The sequence below is a fragment of the Plectrocnemia conspersa genome, unplaced genomic scaffold (genome assembly GCF_051122295.1).
Source record: "Plectrocnemia conspersa isolate PC_06_02 unplaced genomic scaffold, ASM5112229v1 ptg000001l, whole genome shotgun sequence".
NCBI classification, from domain to species: Eukaryota; Metazoa; Arthropoda; class Insecta; order Trichoptera; family Polycentropodidae; genus Plectrocnemia; species Plectrocnemia conspersa.
In genome coordinates, this window is record NW_028277165.1 from 28,902,010 (window position 1) to 28,922,180 (window position 20,171).

The following is a 20,171-nucleotide window of genomic DNA, read 5'->3' on the forward strand; positions in this document are numbered from 1 at the left end:
CGAGCATTTTTAAGGATTTGCTATGAGTCTCTGCAATGTGCTGGCTAAATTTCCAACGTTCTTCGAAAGTCACTTCTAAATCCTTAGTTGAAGAAAACCTTTCCAGAAAATATCCGCCTAGATGGTATGAATATTTTGCCGGCGTTAACGACCTTGAAAATGAAATTGTGTGACATTTCTTTACACTGAAAGGCAATTGGTTATAGCAAGCCCATTTCCATATAGAGTTGAGATCCTCCTGTAGGTCGGGGGAATCAGAAATCGAATGCATTTTCTTGTAAATTTTCAAGTCATCTGCATATAATAAAAAATCTGAATGCTCTATTGCTGTTTCTATGTCATTAATGAACAATAAAAACAACAATGGACCCAAATTGGATCCTTGAGGTACTCCAGTAGAGGTCTTATATCGTTCTGAAAAAGAGTTATTATACTTGACGAATTGATATCTATTGGTCAAGTAATTTGAGAATAGATTTATGAGATCTTCAGAAAACCCGAAATTAGATAACTTTTTTACAAGTAAAGCATGGTTAACTTTATCAAATGCTTTTTCAAAATCAGTGTATATGACGTCCACTTGTACACCAGAGTCCAATGATTTTGATACATAGTTAGACAAAACCATTAGATTAGTGACAGTGGATCGAGATTTACGGAAACCATGTTGTTGGTCGAGAAGCATACACCTGCAATGATTAAAAATGTATTTATGCAAAACAATTTCAAATAACTTTGCAGGTGATGAGATCAAAGCTATTGGCCTGTAATTGTCAATCTGAGATTTGGGACCCTTTTTATGAATCGGAGTGACTTTTGAACATTTCCACAATTCTGGAAAACAAGAGGATCTCAAAATTAAATTAAATAAAAATTTTAGAGGCTGTAAAATACCAGACTTGCATCCTTTCAGAATGTAGTCTGGAATAAAATCTGGTCCCGAGGTAAAAATGGACTTTAGTCTGCTAAATCCATATTCCATATCAACCAAACTAAAGGTTTTGATTGATAACAAAGATGACCATGAACGATGAGTCTCATCGTTCTATATAAATAAATATATAAATATTTCTGCCTAATTGATAAATAAATAAAATAGCAATTGTATTAAGAAAATGTGCTGCATCATCTAGTAAGTTTCTGACTATCGAAAGTTAATGTGTAGAACTTTAAATTTTGCGCTTATGATTTTTGTCTTTTTAATTATCAAAAATTTTTCTGTGAATAAAATTTGTGGGTGTGTTTATTAGGTAGATGTTATAAATACATATATTAGGTGGATTTCTTAAGAAATTTCAGAGGGACTCATGAATAATAGCTCATTGGTCAGTCTGATCCGCCATTATGTTTAAAAATAGCGACTTTTTAAAAATTATTTGGTAAAAAAATATACAAAACTAAATGGTGAAAAAAGGGTTTAAAAATATATTTTTATTAAGTGCCATAGTTTTAATGATATCGTCACGAAACTTATTTCAAGAATATATCTTGTAAATATTTAGGCTAAAATTGTTAAACTGCTTTTCAAAAAAATAAATCCTGCCTCTATCTATTAAAACTGCCCTACATCCGATGCGTGCCGCTTGTCGTCGTCGTCGTCGTTAATATAATATAGTAATTAAATCGATTTCAATACTTGAGCTTCTTGAGAATATTTATTCATATGTTCCTTGCGAGAATCTACTACCTATTTGAGGTAGATTTCAATGGAAGTAATACAAATTTCTAAGGGTTTGATCACAGCGTATTTTACTCATTGAAACTGCATCTCCATTCTCCACACATATCTCATATTCGACGTACATATGTAAACCGCCCATACACTTCATCCATCTATTTATACTGACGATATTCACCGCTCCTATGCGACTTATTGGGAAAAAGTCCGCTCCGTTCGAAGCTTGCAACGCCCCAAAGCAAATTTTCTCTAGAAGCCCCTCAAAAAATTCCAGAATTACGCGTGAGCAGCTTAGAACGAAACGCGTGCCCCGCATATAGCTCGTTCAGTCCGCGGAAAAGACTCAGTCGGCTTTCGAATCACCTGTGCTTCGGTCCTGTTCTCCTCGATTTTAGCTCCAAAATGGGCAAAGTTGCGGCCGTGGGCATTGATCTGGGGACTACGTACTCCTGTGTAGGAGTATGGCAGCACGGGAAGGTGGAGATCATAGCCAACGACCAAGGAAACAGGACAACTCCGAGCTATGTCGCCTTCACTGACACCGAAAGGCTGATTGGAGATGCTGCCAAGAACCAGGTGAAAACTTTCAGATGTTAGACGATGATGTATGCTAATACGGATCTTTATCAATTCTTTAAATACACTTTGAACGGTAGTAGAAAACTTTTAAAAAAGTTCATATTAAGAAGAATGTTTATAGTACGTGGTGAAGACTCGTAAGAGATGTAAATGGTTTCGAGTACATTAACGCGAGAGATGTAGTGGATTTATATTGGAATCGTAAACAGTTACTTAAATATACCAATGATTTAACTATGTACACACGGTTCCTGCAACTATAAACATTTATGGAAAATTTCATCATCGTGCTATATATGTATCATTTTCTATTGAATTAATACTTTCACAGTCCTTGATGTTTATATATAAACCTTTTATGTTGCCTGATAAATATATAATATAAAAGTCGTCACTATTAAAACCAAAAATTCTCCATTTTATGTTACAATAATTAGCTAATTATGCTATTTTAAATATAGTTTTTAAAATCAGTTAACTCTATCTATATAAATAATTACTACAGTTAATTGTTTATAATGTGTTTCATAAAACTGGTATAATATTTCAGAGGAATTTTAAAACTAGTATTATACATCAAAACTTTTTTATTATAACTAGTTACAAAATGCATTTTATGCTATTTAAACTATTTTAAGTATATGTACTTGAGATTCACTATTGTATTTAACTATCTAAATACATATATCTGTATAAAATAAAATAAAATAATATAGTACTATTTATATTATCCAATTATTAAATAAATAAACCATCAAATATTTTTCTCCAAACTATCTTATAATTAAATACAAAAAAAAAATTCTCATTGAGCACAAGATTTCCTATTGTGTTGAACTATTTTATCTGGATAAAAATATGATCTTGCACTATTTTTATTATTTGATGAATAATAAGTTAATGCTTTGATTATACTTTTCTTTACATTATAATACATCATTATATGTTTTAGCTTTTTAAAAAATTTTAGAGAGTGTGTATACTGCATTGTGATAGAAATAACAACAAAGTGTCAAAGTGAAAAAAATACTAACTGAGGAAAGGAACAGAGAGTATCTTTTTGATGTATAAAGATAAAAAAACATATTTTCTATTATTACATAAAAAAATCTAATATCGAGTGATTTGACTTATTTTCTATAGAGATAATAATGGAATCTGATAATATCATCATAAATAATACTCATTGTCTTTTTTTATAATTGCACAGTAAAAGTACATGCAAAATAGATTTTATAAAATTTATTATAAATAGAGAACAAATATTAATTCTACCATTCTTTATTAAAATGTCGGATATTTAACTTATTGACTCAAACCATTATAACATTTTAGTGCATAATATCCATCAAATATCTGTTTTCAAACGATTTTCTTATTCTTAGATACAAAAAATGTCTCTCTGTCCATCAAATACCATTTTTTTATTTTTTACTATTTCTCTCTTTATTTATTTTATTAATTTATTTAGCTTAATAGCTAATCTTTACATCTAACAAATTTAGTAAACATATATAAAAATATATAAAAAATACATACCAGAAAGAAAAAATAAAAATATACAATAATAAAGACTTAATATTATAATTTATTTCTATATGTACGAAGGTGTTTTTTTATTCGATTTATGAAACCCGTTATATTTTTGCTGTTTCGGATTTCTCTTGGAAGACTATTATATAAATCAAAACCTCCGTACATAATTCCCCTAGCCGTACTCGTTTTCTTATACTTAATTATCTTTAAATTTTCTCTATTTCTAGTATTATATTTATGTACATCTTTATTTCTTATTAAATACTTATTAAAATATTCTGGTAACATATTATTTTCTAACTTATATATAAATACTAAAACATTCATACTCAATATTTCTTGAACATTCAACCATTCTAATCTATCAATCATACTTTTACAATTAGTTAATCTATTTTTATTTAAGATTACTCTCATTGCCCTATTTTGTAATTTTTGCAACATTTGTTTATCTAATTTATTTAACATATTTAACAGTGTTGCACAATAATTAAAATGGGGCAATATTATACTATTGTAAATTTTTTTTTGTATTTATACTTAATATATTTCTTAATCTAGATAATAAACCTATTTTTCTACTATTTTTTTTTAATATGTAATTACAATGTTCTTTAAAATTTAATTTTGTATCAACAATTACTCCTAAATATTTTATATTATCCACTATTTCTATACTAGAGTTATTTATTACTATTTTGGTACTATTATCTAACACATTTTTATAATTAATAAACATACATTTAGTTTTATTCTCATTTAATTTAAGTACATTATTTTTTAACCATATTTCTAATATACTTATATGGTTAAAAAAAACTTACATTATTTCTATTATCTGATGTACAAATAAATAAATGCTTTTATTATGTACTTACATTCATTTTCATTACAATAAATCATTATGATATTAGAGCTTAATTGTCTTTGTATAAAGAGATCAAATTTTGATCTTGAAATATTTTAATTGAATGTTGTACTTTGTGTACTTAATTGTGTTCATAAATTTTAAGAGTTATTTTTAAAGCAAGTATTAAACAGAATTTCTCTCCAAACTATTTTTTTTTAATCCTACTTAACACAAATGTTACTTATGTTTTTCATAAAGTATCTTAGATCCTCTATTATATTTTACTATTTCCCTCTTTATATAAAATCAAATTATTTAACACTGATTTATTTATGTAAATAAATAAATTATATTAATATCTACCTATATTTTTTATATTACAATTAATCATTATGCTATTTTACAGCTTCTCGTAAATAAAATACCATTCTCTTTGAGAGATTATATATTGAGATGAAATTTTGATTTTACATTCCTTTCATAGAATGTTAGGTTTAAGATACTTAATTGTGTTTATTTTATAGGTCATAATGCATTATGTACAGGAAATATCTCTTTCCAAACTGTCACATATGTATTTTGTATTATATGTATTTTTAATTATACCTGAGATTCTTTATTATGTATTACCATTTTTATTTTTTTATCTCAATTAAATAATAAAAACACTTTTAATATTATTATATGATAAAAGTCACTATGACATTTTACAGATTTCTGTGAAATATTCATTCTTTGTATAAAAGGATTGAAATCCTTCAATCATATGTTGTACTTCAGATGCTTATATGTTAAACTTATTGCCTTAAACCAGTATAACTTTTTAGAGCTATTTTTAAATTAATCATAAAACAGAATGACCATCAAATATCTTTCTGCTAACTATTTTCTTAATTGTAGATATAAGAAAATTCACTTATGTTTCTTTAATTATACCTGAGATTCTTTATTGTGTTATTAAACTATTTTTCTCTCTTTATCTTGATCTAGCACTTATGTTTAAATAAATAAATGATTTTATAAATAATAATTCATTATGAATTTAATATTATTCTCTTTGTATAATGAGATTAAATTTTGATCTTGTAATCCTTCAATTGAATGTTGTACTTTAGATACTTAATTGTGCCTAACTACTACATAAATATGATTCATGTTTTTTTTATTGTGTTTTAGAATATTTTTTGCGTATTTTAGAGATTTGGTTTTATTCTAAGACTGTTTTAAAATAATAAAAACACGCAAATATTGACATTTTCTAGCTTTTTTTACATCCAAGGAAAAAAAAATCTACTTAGCTTTACATCAATTCTAGAGATTGAAAATCCAACTAAATTATCTTAAAATCGTTAACAATTTATAATGCTTTCGTATTGCATTAGATCATATTATTGCTCAAGGATAATATGCATGGAGTATTTTATACATTTCATTTATTATTAACCCACATCACATGTATTTTTTTTCTTAATATAATTGTATGATACCTACTTGTTTAAAAGTAAGATTACGTCATACTATTGTTTAGTTTTGTTTTCTGCGCCATTCACTTAATCACTTGATCCAGATGAAATGTAGAATATAAATATTCTTCACTCTTTCATGACTATGTGGCGCGTGGGTTCTTGAAATATCGCTGATGTTTTGAGAGCGAAAAGTGTGTCAGGAAGGACAATTTCAGAACAGAGTCAGCGTCCGGAAAATGGGTTGTTTTGCACAAAAGGACGGTATCCTCTTACAACCGGTCGTTAGAATTTTTCTGGAAACTTGAGAAACTGCGACAGTCAATATAATAATTGTAGTGTGGTGCGACCTTCTAAATTCTATGTCTTTATCGATTTACGTTGTATATGGAAAACGTTGCGCAATTCTTAAAATTCACTTTTCAGTAATTGCTTCTTAGTCACGCAAAACCGAGGTTAAGGTCAGGACAGATTTTTGCATCTTTGATACTCATATTTTTAAAGCGCTTATAATACTTTCTTTTATCATCTTTCCCCCTACACTTTATCACTAGTATTAGTGTATATAAAACGAGTTAATCATCCGCGTTTGTCATCATAATAAATCGTGACACACCTTGTGGATGCTGTTACCACAATAGTTGGTTAATGAATAACGTACGCCAGATTTGGTAGCACTTTAGGAACTGACCATGTTTGGAAAATCATTGTGGGCACCATCATCTTGACCCATTTCCGTCAAATAATTCCATGACACTATATGATGTTTGGCAAAGTTTCAGACACAATACATATGTACTTGTATTTATTTAATATTTCATGGGAAATTTTACATCTTCACAATCAATAAAGTAAATATACTTTTTCTTTATATTAAACATTGCCAAGAAAGCTTTATCACTTAATATAATGCAAATATAATACATTTTAATGAATGAAATATATTTTTGTATGAATGTTATAGATAAAACATTTTTATTTCAACCAAAATGGCGAGTTGGTTTTTTTTATGATAAAGTGGGTTTTTCCGGTGACGAAATTTAAATCCAAGGATTTAAGAGTCGCTACATTTGAACGCGGAACTTTGAAGATATTGTAAATAAAGATGTAGTATATATTTTTTTAAATATAACTAATAAGCAGATCTAATTTTGACATTCATTTCCAATTATCCTGTCATATGTTTATGCATATTTCGTGTTTTAAACAATAAATAGCTTTACAACAATATTACTAACATTCAGGTACTTCTAAAAATACTTTATACGCTGATCCTTTATTGTGTTGTTTACGAGTACTAATAAAAATCAATGAAACTACTGTGAACAAAAACCTTTATATCCTGTTTATTTTATTTACTTTCATTCATTTAGTATATTATCGGATTTTTTTAATAAATCGAGCGGCAAATCACTTTTTTGGAACAAAAAGTCTAGAAAATAATCGACCGCTTCTAAACCTCTTTTTTATACCAGGAGTCAAAGCATCACTAGTCAATTTATTTTAATGAAATATATTTTTATATTACTCATTACTTTGATCAGTTAGGAGTTTGCAAATGAACTTATGAGAACAGAGTGCGTAGACCTAACCTAATAAAAATTCTAAAACAAATTATAGTTTTAGAATATACATTAAGTGAAGTCCAAAAGCGCAAAAACAATTATCACTTCTCAGAAGTCAAAAATTCACGTCAAAAGTAACATCCCCACTGTATAAAAGTTAATATTTAAAAAAATGTATATATAACAGAGCATTCCCACTGTATAAAAAAAAACATTTAATTAAACCATATTTTCATAACTAAGTTCTATTTGTGCAATAAATGATACAAAACATTATCTTATTAATCAAAAAATAATTTAATTGTATTTATTTTCAAGTATTAAATATGCCATTATTCAATCAAAGCTAAACTAAATTATTAACGTAGCAGATATTTCTTAAATTATGTTTTTTAGCTCTAAAATGTTAAAATAATCTTTTGAAATAATATATGAAAATTTAATATAAAATTGTAATAAATTTAAAAATAATTAGAATTATAATTCTCCATAGATTTAGCAAAGACTTGAACCATTTATTTATTTTATATTAAATTAAATTTTTCAAACATAGATGGCTCTTATACACAGTAACTTTTATGATTTCTATAAGGGTAAAGTTATTACTATATTATTATAAATCATATTCTTATATAAAATTAGTTCTTTTATAAATTAGTTAATTATTCGCATAGTAATTAATTTATCACAGGTAATTAATACAAAAATGTCAAACCTTAATTATTTTTTACATTATCGAGAACACAGAATAACAATTTTTTATGCATGTACTGAAAAAATACTCATTATACGAATAATAATATGCAAAACATTACTTTTTAGTCATATTAAAAATAAACGTCGAACTGAAAATTTCGTTATACATTTAGAGTAAATAATGAAATGTAATAAGAGTAAAAAAATCTGCATTCCTTAGAACACAAAAGCAAAACGGTTGCAATCGCACAGAGCAAATAATTTTCAAGCGTGTCCTGAAAGTCAAATAACGTTATCGCTTCGTTGCTCACTGTGGGTGGTATAATAACAAACTTAAAAGCACCGGATGTAATATAGCCGAACTATTCTTTGTTAATTATAAGTAAATCAAATTTTATTGCATAAAAAAATATATTAAAATATTATTGTAGCTTATAATATAGTTTAACCTAAATATAAATCATTAGCACTATGATAAACGATAGAGTATCATTTTATCAAGTTTAGAATTACAAAATTAAATCGACACCCATTTTACTCATCATCTCAAGATTCACATTTCTTTATCAAGGTGTATTTGAAACGTATTAATATTATTATCAAGTCGCATTACTTATCTACTTCCCACGCAATGAATGAAATATCTATAGTAATACATTTCCTTTTGTGTTTTATCTCCTGTTTGTGATTTAACAAATAAAACGCAGCGAAAAATTAAATGCAGTTTAATAATCTAATCAATCTTATATTGATCCATGCAAATTAAATAAACATTAGAAAGAGAAAAAACATAAATGAGTTAGAACTAAAAATAGTATACTGACACAAAAACGAAACCTAACTTGACATTTATAAGAATAAGTCAGATTTTCTAATTAGATAGTCAATATAAATACATACTTTTACATACAATTATTTAGACTGACACACGTAAGTATACACTAATCAGTTTAAGACATACATAATCGTAATTATGAAGTACATATATCATACTGTATAAAATTAATTTATATATATACACACATATACATATATCATGAGTAAAATATATACAATCGATAAACAAAGAGCGAAAAACAATGTAATATATTATAAATACATAGTCCTGCAGAAAACATAACTTACACAGACAATAAAAGTACGGATGATAGTAAATATCTCTAAGAGTTTGGAGATGAGTGTTTTAAAAACATATAAATAATCATGCGAAAAACATACAGTAAAGTAAAAAAATAATAAGAATAATTGTACAAAAATTAAATAAAATCTTTATCAATGGATGAGCAAATATAAAGTCTATAAATATACATAATCTCGCAGAAGTAAGCTTTTTCAAACGAAGAAAATGTATTTGACAGTTAATCTCTCTAAGAGGAAGAGGCGAACAAACGTCATGTAAAGCTTAAAAACACATGTTTTAATAACAAACATTAAAAAAATCAGATCACAGAGATTATATAAAACAAACCAAACTAAAAATCAATACAGTAAAAAAATAATAGATATACTAATTTTATTTAGATTTATATAATCGTGAGTTTTAGTTGTCCATTTTCAGAATTTCTACTTTATATTACATAAAAAATTAGATCGCCTGACTCAATGAAATTATTGTCCTCGGTTTTGTTTGGAATCAACTGATGTTCTGATTTAATATGGTATTCTAACCCACGTTTACTTTTGAACTCATCGTTGCATTCAGTGCATCTTAAAGTGTGTGTTATGACATGCTTCTGTCTCTCTCTCTTCGAGACACTGCTGTAGGAGCAGTAATCACAATTGAATCTCATGCATTTATTCTCTCTTCGGTGCTGATATAAGCTAAATTTGCTCTTGAAAGTTTCTTTACATTTCTTACATTTTAGCTCTACTTCCTTGTGCAGTCTCCTTGTGTGAGCTTCTAGTCCATCTTTTCTTTTGAAAGAAGTTGGGCACTTATCGCAAAAATATTTAGGCTCATCGTGTATTAATTGATGAATCTTTAAATTATTCTTATGAGTGAAACTTTTCTTGCAAATTCTACAAGAAAACGTCCTTAGCGAATGGATGTTGAGGTGTCTTGTTATCGAATATCTATCATGAAAAACTTTTCCGCAACAATCGCAAACGAAGAAAACTTGTGCTTTATGCATTTTCAAATGCGCCCTAAACTTGTAAGCTTCAATGCAAGTAAAGCTACATTTATCGCAGAAATGATTCTTCGCCTTCACATGCTTATCCATGACGTGCCTCTTAACATTGCATAATTTAGCAGAACACATACCACATCCTTTACACACAAATTTACCGTCTTTTTCAGCAATTTCTGTACTATAAATTGCTTCCATCTGCTCTTTAGTTCTCTTTTTCTTGCAATACTCGATTGTGTTTAAATCTGAGTGCTTATTCTTGCGATGCTCGACTATTTTTTCACTTTCAGTGAATTCTTCGCCACAGTGATGGCACAATTTGGTCTTCGGTTTATTTTCTTTAGGCACAGTAATAATTTCTTCGCAAATTTGAGACACTTTCAAATGTTTATATCGATTGTGTCTTTTTAAAGCAGATAGTGTTCGAAAATCATCACTGCAAGCATTACATTTGTACATAGTATGTTTAGTAGTAGAGCAGCAATCTAAAGCATTGCTTTTAGATATTTTATCGTTGTTAATTTGCTTACGACAAAACTCTTCAAAATCATTATGTACCTGCAACATTTCTTCAGTTATCTGGATCTGTCTAATTTGATTATCAACAGCTTCAACGTTTATCTCAATACGTTCTGTAAACTCAGATTCTTTTACACTTAAACACACACAGGGTTCAACAATATCATCCGAAGATTCACTTTTATTCGCACAAAAATGTTCATCACACCAAGACACAGGCGTTAGTTCCTCATAATGATAATGTTCTTCTTCAGTTACTGTTGAATTCATAATTTGTTTTGTGTCTTTCGTATTTAATTCCAACACATTAAGCGGTTCATCAAGTTGCAGAATTAATTGATCCAAAAAGTCTACATATTGATCATTCACCTTCTCTAATTCTACTGGGAATGTTTTCTCAGGTACAACAGCTAATTCAATTTTTTTGTTCAATAACATTGCCTCATTGTCGATAAATAGCTCTTCAATGTTATCAACTGATTCAGCCCACATCTCAATATCTTCCGTTGCATCTGTAACTTCAACTGCTGAATTTACAACTTCTTTAATTGCTTGCTCTATATCTTCTTCGGTTAATTGCACCATTTCACACGGCTCAACAATTTTTTCAGGGAATACATTAAAATAATGGTCTTCTAATGTATCTAATAATGGCATATGTAGTATTTCTTCATGTTGATATATAGTCTTTTCTTTTTCTTGAGAGACATTCGATTTTTTAATAAGATTGTCGGTTTCATTCATCATCTCAGTATCTTCCGTAATAAATGAAGCCATATCGATGTCTTCTATAGATGCTTTTAACACATTATACGGCTCATCTATAATCTGATATATGCCAAAATCTTCATTTGCACAAAAATTATCAACCTCATTACACCAAGACACAGGTGTTAATTCTTCATAATGAAAATTTTCTTCATCTGCTTCTTTGGAGACAGTCGATTCAGATGCATCAGCCACTAGATGCATTATCTCTTCAGAACTGCTACTAACCGCTTCACCCGTCATCTCAGCTTTAGGCTCGCTATCTTCTGCAGGAAGATAATTCGTAAACCCTTCGAGTAGCTGATCCAAATAATAATCAATGAAAGGATTTATCTCGGTTTTTTCAGAGGGCGAAAATAAATGATCGGAACCCAAATCAAAAATCAAATCTGAACTTCTCGCCAATTCTTCTTCAGTATCCATTTCACTCACTTCGTCACACATTTCGCGAAAAAATCAACGATCTGTTTCACGATTCAATCAATACAACTCGACAGTGTCGAGTTGTTCTCAATACTGACCGAATATTGCTAAGGCGCTTTACATCTTATCAATGTTTGCACAAAGGCAAACAATGTGAACACGAGACGCGCAGCTTTTGCAACATTGTTTTTTAATTTCGATATAAATGTATTATTGTGGTCTAGATCATATTAATATTTAAAGTAAAATAATCTATTATCACAAAAAAATAGTAGCTGCAAAATAAAAACAGATCGTAAAAATGTTTATTGAAAATTTTGCGCTTTAATGTATTAAAGATAAGAGCAATGACTTAAAAATGGTTTAAATGTATATAACGATATCTATATTGCTGTTATTGTTAAAAAAATAATCACTATTGAAGTAAATATATCATGAAAACAAAGTTCTACTAAAAAGCTCGGAGTATTCAAATACCGCTAGATTGTGCTAGTTGTACAGTTCCTATATATAAATTAAAATTGTTCTTATAAAGTTCATGCTTAAATATTAAAAAAAAAATTAGTAGAATAATATAATATTTAAGGGGTGAAAAATTTGAAAATTATTATTTATATAGTATTCTTTTATTTTGACAAAAAATATAATTATAATAGATGAATACATTTTATAAATGTTCAAAAATAATTTAAGGCGCAAATTTAAAAAATATTAAATAAAAATCCAACTAAACATATTGCTTACCAGGCTGATGTAATCTCGAGAGTGTGGAAATCATACGGTAATGTGAATAATTGTTACCAATATAAAATACATTTATTAACGCGTCTATACTTTTATATCTAATTAAATTTTGAAGTCAAAAAAAAATTAAAAATTGTCTCATAAGGATTGCAATACCGGTAATACCGGTATTAGGGGAGAAATATCCCTTCGGTACTACCGTTATTACAAAATGAAATACCGGTAGTACCGAAAATATTTTTACGATGTAAAATACGATGCCCATATTGCTTGAAAGTTGTTTAAAAAGATCCTACTAAATTTAAAAAAATACGATGGTTGATATGTATGTACGATATGCGCATATTTTTGTCAATATATAAGGAATATATTATATTTGATATATACGATAACTAGCAGTTTCCAGTTATTATGTTATATAACAGAGATATGACCTGTCGGCCTTTTTTATGATAGGGATGGCTGGCGAAGTGTAAACAAAAGCAGATCGAAACTTTTTCTACCATTGTACATTTTAATCTCCATTCAGACATATTTTGACCCAAATCCGTGGATTGAAACTACGAAAACGACAATGCTCATATTGCTTTAACCCTAGTGAGTTGTGAGTTAATTTATACACATTATTTTCTATAAAAATAATTTATATTTAAAAATATTACTAGCTGGGGTACCTCAAAACAATATCATTGAAGTGGATTAATCCAAGTAGTTTTATCACGCTAGGATACCAAAGTAGAATAAAATTATCCTTTTTAGTCCATGAGGGACGAAATATCTAAGCATCCTATTTACCCTTATATTTTTTATAGAATTGTTAAAGAACTTTCTAATGATAAATAAATTTAAACTCTGTTAAAATGATACATATTTTATTGTTATAATATATATATAACTATAATTAATAAAAATATTATAGGCACTGTAACAACTGTAACAGTTTTTTTTTATTAAAAAACGTATGACATGTTTTATATATGTTAATTTCAGGTGGCTATGAATCCTAAGAATACGGTGTTTGATGCCAAGCGCCTCATCGGCCGTAGATTCGACGATTCTAAAATCCAGGAGGATATGAAGCATTGGCCTTTCACTGTTATAAGCGATGGTGGCAAGCCAAAGCTTCAGATTGAGTTCAAGGGTGAAGTTAAAAGATTCGCACCTGAAGAAGTCAGCTCGATGATTCTTACGAAGATGAAGGAAGTGGCTGAATCTTACCTTGGCGGAAAAGTAAAACGCTTTAAAATCAAATCATAGTTATTCTTTGAATTATATATTTTTCCTTTTTAGGTTTCTGATGCAGTCATAACAGTGCCAGCATATTTCAATGATTCTCAACGTCAAGCCACTAAAGACGCTGGTGCCATTGCTGGGCTCAACGTTTTGCGTATCATTAATGAGCCTACAGCAGCTGCTCTAGCTTACGGCTTAGACAAGAACCTCAAAGGAGACCAAAACATCTTAATTTTCGATCTTGGCGGCGGAACCTTTGACGTATCAATATTATCCATCGACGAAGGATCTCTATTTGAAGTTAAATCGACTGCTGGCGATACTCACTTAGGAGGTGAAGATTTCGATAATCGCCTCTTAACTCATTTCACCGAAGAGTTCTTGAGGAAGCACAAAAAAGACATCAAAGGCAACGCTAGAGCTCTCAGGAGACTGAGGACTGCTTGCGAGAGAGCTAAGAGAACTTTATCGTCCAGCACTGAAGCCAGTCTTGAAATCGATGCTCTGCACGAAGGCATCGACTTCTATTCGAAGATCAGCAGAGCCAGATTTGAAGAGCTGTGTATGGATTTATTCAGATCGACTCTGACGCCAGTAGAAAGAGCTTTAAACGATGCAAAGCTAGATAAGAATTCCATTAATGAAGTCGTCTTAGTGGGAGGTTCGACTCGCATTCCGAAAGTTCAAAAGATGCTGCAAGATTTCTTCGGAGGAAAGACTCTGAATCTTTCCATTAATCCGGACGAAGCTGTGGCGTATGGAGCTGCAGTACAAGCTGCCATTCTAACTGGAGACACAAGGTAAGACTGATATTTGATCATAGCTATTTGATTTACTTCTTACTTCAAGATAAAATTAGCGCATTTCGACGCTAGTGGTTAATCCAACTTTGGCTTAAAAAAATAATGATAAGAAATTGCTGTTTTTTTCTGTTTACAAGCGTTTTAACGGTGCTTCGAAGGACCAGTGAAAGTTAATGTATACATTTAAACACTTTTATTTACACAAATAGCCACTCGATGGCTCACAATAAATACAATCAAGCATGATTGCAATTACACAATAAGTCACTGACAGTCGGACGACGACTCTGGCGCACAAAACGCTGCTAATTCATTACAAATTTAATTTTTTTTCTCAACCAATTTTGATGAAGTTGTCTCAATTTTAATAATAATTAATACAATGGGAGCATATGTGACGGTGCAAATCTTATACTTGTTTATAAAACTTTTATCACAACTTCTTCTAGCTCTCAAATCCAAGACGTATTGCTGGTTGATGTCGCTCCTCTTTCACTAGGAATTGAAACTGCCGGTGGTGTCATGACTAAATTAGTTGAGAGAAATACAAGAATCCCAACTAAACAACAACAAACATTCACCACCTACACGGACAATCAACCAGCCGTCACAATTCAAGTAAATATGAAATAATGCATAGCATTCCCTATATGAAAAAGAGAGAAATTCTAACTCATTCATTTTATATTTATGTTATAGGTATTTGAAGGCGAAAGAGCGATGACAAAAGATAATAACTTACTGGGAACATTCAATCTGACAGGATTACCGCCAGCTCCTCGTGGAATACCCAAAATTGAAGTAAATATATCTATGCAATAATAATTTATATTATATTATACATAACATTTATGACTTTAAAGGTAACTTTCAATTTGGATGCTAATGGTATATTGAACGTGTCGGCTAAAGATAGTAGCACTGGTAAAGAAGAACGTATCACCATATCTAACGATAAAGGAAGGCTATCCAAGGCTGAGATTGATCGTATGCTCGCTGATGCTGAAAAGTATAAATGCGAGGACGATAAGCAAAAGGAGAGGATAGCTTCTAGGAATCAACTTGAAGCGTACATCTTTAACGCTAAACAAGTAATAACTATATTTGTCTATCAACATTTTCTAACCAGTTTCAATCTGGTGATATATGTTATCATATTAAAATCTGTCATCTTACAACTGTGATCTTGACCGCAAAATTTATTTTAGGAGTCTGCGGACCACAAACAAAAAACCGACAATATTGTAGCTAGCAAAAAAATATTTGATCTTGATTAAAACATATTTTTCTAATGATTAACAATACATTAAAATTTGCATTGCATTTGCATTTAACATAAAATCATTACTCCTATTTATATTTTTAACAAATGTATATAAATTAAAATCATTACTATATTTTTTATATTTATCAATCAATCGGAATAATGATAAGTATATCGAACGTATATCCGTATCGTGTGCTTTAGAGCTAATAGTAGAGGTGAAACCCCAAACTTGCCATCTCTTTCTCAATTATGAATTATAATGAAATGCATAGTTCTCGAACTGACTGTGTTAACGCATATAGAGTATAGTAATATCTGCAAATGAAAAAGTCGTAGAGTGTTGCAATTTTAATGATAATGATAGAATAATGATGATGAAATTCGTACGAACTTTTTCAAATGTTTTACAATGAATGAATAAAAAAAGTGGGTTTCTGTGAGATGTTTAAAAATATGCATGCTTTTTGGAAGCTTAGAATAAAAATCAAAAGTATTTAAATAGCAAAAAAATGTTTACGATTTTCTTACCAACTCTAATTGGCCATATTTTTGCCTTTGTGATCTCAGAAATTATTAATAATCAGATAAGAAAAAAACCGCTCCGCGTGGGAATCAGCAGATTGCAAAAATGTATGGCGGTTATCCACACAGTTCGATATTTGTAAATATCGTTTTTTCAGTAAACCAAAAAAAACTTTTTATCTTTATCTGGTTCGAAATATGAAAAATATAGAGTAGCAAAAAATATAAAGTAGAAATACTATGAATCTAAATGAAATCGAAATATTAAAAAAAAAATATTACCGACTGGCCAAATTTTACCCCCCCCCCCTCCTCAATTATTTTTAATATATTGTCCTAAATCAATGGAACACTTCTATTTCAATAAAATAATAAAATAAATAATTAAAAACTTGATTTGTGCACTTTTTTGAAAGTGAGTTTATTGATCCAATCGATAGCTCACATTGCTTTACATATGCTGTATTTTTCTCAGATCTCGAAAAAAATATTCTTGTTCAAAACGAGACATTTGTCTAAAAACGAGTCCAAACACTTTTCGATAAAAATGTGTTTATAAAACCGATAAAAATATTTTTCAGATTTTGGCGATGGTGAATTTTAATCAATATATAGACGATTTTTCAATTTCTTATCCAAAACACTTCATATGGCCATACACGCACGGATCTGTCCGTAACAAATGTCTGGCGAACAAATCCGATCGTGTGTGGTGTGAAAAAACACATGTGTCTGTCCGCTGTCCGTGCTCAAAAAGAACGGATTGGACACAAAAACACAGATCAGCGCATACGAGTTTGTGTGTGCAAAAACGATGATTTGCAGTATTTTTTAATAAAATTTATCCCTTAAGTGATTTTATGACCCGGGCCTTTTTTTATTTTACGCCAAAGTTGCCGCTACCGTTTAAAATAAGATTTTTGTGATAAGGTTTTATTACTGTATGACCCATAGCAAAAGTATGCCCATGTAAAAGAGTAATGGATGGTGTATTCCACCAGATTTAAATCCACTAATAAAGTATTTAAAAAAATGGAATGTAAGAATATCTAATAAATAGCATTGGATTTTTTCAAATATTTTTTTCATAAGTATTTGAATATTTTTTTCATAAATATTTGAATTACTACTATTAGGACAAATATTTTTAAAATAATTAAAAAAGTTGGAGAGTGGGTAAAAATAAAATTCTTTTTTATTTAGCATTACACCACTGCTTACAAAGTTCGAAGAATTTTAATTCCACACGCAAATTAGTTATTACACCGCTAGATGGTAGTAGTAATACTGTTTGTAAGTAAAATAATTTAGACTTGTACTAATTTAATCAGTATTTATATACTGATTAAATTACGATCGGTATAATAAATAATAATCAAAGGCCAATGCCTTTTATTATTATTTATTATATTTTTATATTTTTACAACGTGATTAGAGCATTGCGAATTTTAAAACAACAAATTTTAATTAATAAATTAGTCATACTATTTAGATATATTAAACAAAGTTTTAGAGTAGTTAAAAATATACATAATAAAAAAAATAAAAAAGTAAAAATAAAAAAAAATCGGAAAAATCATATTTAACAAAAAGTGCTTCAAGGTTCAAAATTGCGATTAATATTATTATTACTCATATTTATAATATGCAATTAATTGTGGACAACACACTGAAATACTGTCTGAGTAACGATATAAATGATATTGTAAAGTCATTGAACAAAAACTTGAGTCGCATTGAAAAGTAAATACAGTTTAATGTATAAAAATCAATGGTGTAAAAATATAAATTATTATAGGACATAAAATACTCAGTACAGTTACATATTCCTACTCAGTCCTAAATTACATCCAGGCCCGGTCGATGAGATTTTTTTCCCTTTCGCTCGCTCGCGTGTTAGGTGACGAGAGTGAGTGAGAGATAAGAGCGTGCAATCGCACATTGCTAGAACTGTACGAAATCGATTGCGAGATATATCAGCATTTTTACTTTCATATTTGTATTTTTTACAGGCAGTCGAAGGTGCAGCTTCCGGAAAGTTGACCGAACAAGAAAAGTCTCAAGTCGTGAACACTTGCCTAAAAGGTCTTACTTGGTTAGAGGCAAACTCTCTGGCCGAAAAGGAAGAATATGAGCACAAGATGAAGGAGATCCAAAACGAGTGTCAGCCAATCATGATGAAGTTGCACGGCGGAAGTTCTGGAGGTGGACGCGGTGGAAATTCTGGAGGACGCGGTGGACCAACTGTGGAAGAAGTCGATTAGAATGCCATTTGTTTTAAATAATACATTATGTTCTATGCTTATTTTTTAATTTAATTACAGCTATTTTAATACAATACAACTTTTATTTAATAAAATGATACCTAATTTAATAAAAACACAAACTCATTATTTATTCATCTAGTTATTACAAATTTATTTCAATACTTGGCTATATACAATATTTATAGTATCTTGTCTTTACGTAATCGTTCATAAGCACGCTGTTGTTCAGTTTCTTCAGCGGTTTTGTTACCACGCATTGCAGTAGCACGTAATCAGTCGTCAGCACGTCGCTACTCTCAACAGTTGACTTAGAAATGTGCAAATTTCACATCGTTACTGTGTTCACCGTTTGAGAGGAGTTATTGTGACAGACAATCAAACAAATAGAAAGATTTATAGTATAGATATATATCATAATAATAGTTATAAATATATACAAAAATATCTATGTTAAATAAACGAGGAAGATAAATTATATAAATAAAATTTTAATATCAGTGATGACTAAAAAATAATTTTTAAACGGCAGGGTATTTAATATGGTTGCCTCCTAAGAACCCATTAGCGCGAGATTATGAGCGCGTATGTATTACTGAAGTATAAAAGTTAAGCTGCAGAACTTTTACAGCGAGATTTTTTTTCAACGATATGTTTAAATGTATTTTTAGAATATTCATAAGTACGATAATACATACTTAAAATATCACTCAAAAATAAATAATAAGCACAAATTTAATTTATACGCCAATTGTATTTTATTTACTTTAATATTGATAAAAAAATGTATAAATTATTGAAGTATGTTTATATGCAACCACAATACACGAAAAAACATGCAACAAAAAATATATATGAATGAATACAACTAGTTTTTATAAAACTATTTTTGTGTTTTTATTTGAATATAGTAATTTACATTTTATAACTGAAAGTATAATGAAACAATCATATACAACATACTTAAGAGTGTTATAAAACATAGATCAAGCATAAAAAAGATAAAATGCAAATCTTTATTTGTGAAGACGTATTTTTTTATAAAATCAATTAATCATACATTTTTACCAAAAACCTGTTTTTATACTAGTTTTTAATATAAATGTCAATATGAATTATTACCAAGAAATG

At 29.2% G+C, this 20,171-nt stretch overlaps 1 protein-coding gene across 1 annotated transcript; it reads left to right on the forward strand.

Annotated features, from left to right (window-relative positions):
* Positions 1 to 1,957: 1,957 nt before the first annotated feature.
* Positions 1,958 to 19,114, forward strand: Hsc70-2 (Heat shock protein 70 cognate 2). The gene is made up of 7 exons (XM_088196768.1): positions 1,958 to 2,254; positions 13,941 to 14,180; positions 14,241 to 14,983; positions 15,436 to 15,604; positions 15,686 to 15,787; positions 15,850 to 16,077; positions 18,789 to 19,114. Exons 1-7 carry the CDS (start codon positions 2,081 to 2,083, stop codon positions 19,038 to 19,040), a joined length of 1,908 nt encoding a protein of 635 aa, XP_088052894.1. The 5' UTR covers positions 1,958 to 2,080; the 3' UTR covers positions 19,041 to 19,114.
* The last annotated feature ends 1,057 nt before the right edge of the window (positions 19,115 to 20,171 follow it).

What these genes read in the sequence shown, in the direction of transcription:
- Hsc70-2 (XM_088196768.1), top strand. Translation starts at nt 2,081, where the DNA reads ATGGGCAAAGTTGCGGCCGTGGGCATTGATCTGGGGACTACGTACTCC. An exon ending in GAGATGCTGCCAAGAACCAG is followed by an intron (nt 2,255 to 13,940) that starts GTGAAAACTTTC and finishes TGTTAATTTCAG; the next exon opens with GTGGCTATGAATCCTAAGAA. An exon ending in AATCTTACCTTGGCGGAAAA is followed by an intron (nt 14,181 to 14,240) that starts GTAAAACGCTTT and finishes TTTCCTTTTTAG; the next exon opens with GTTTCTGATGCAGTCATAAC.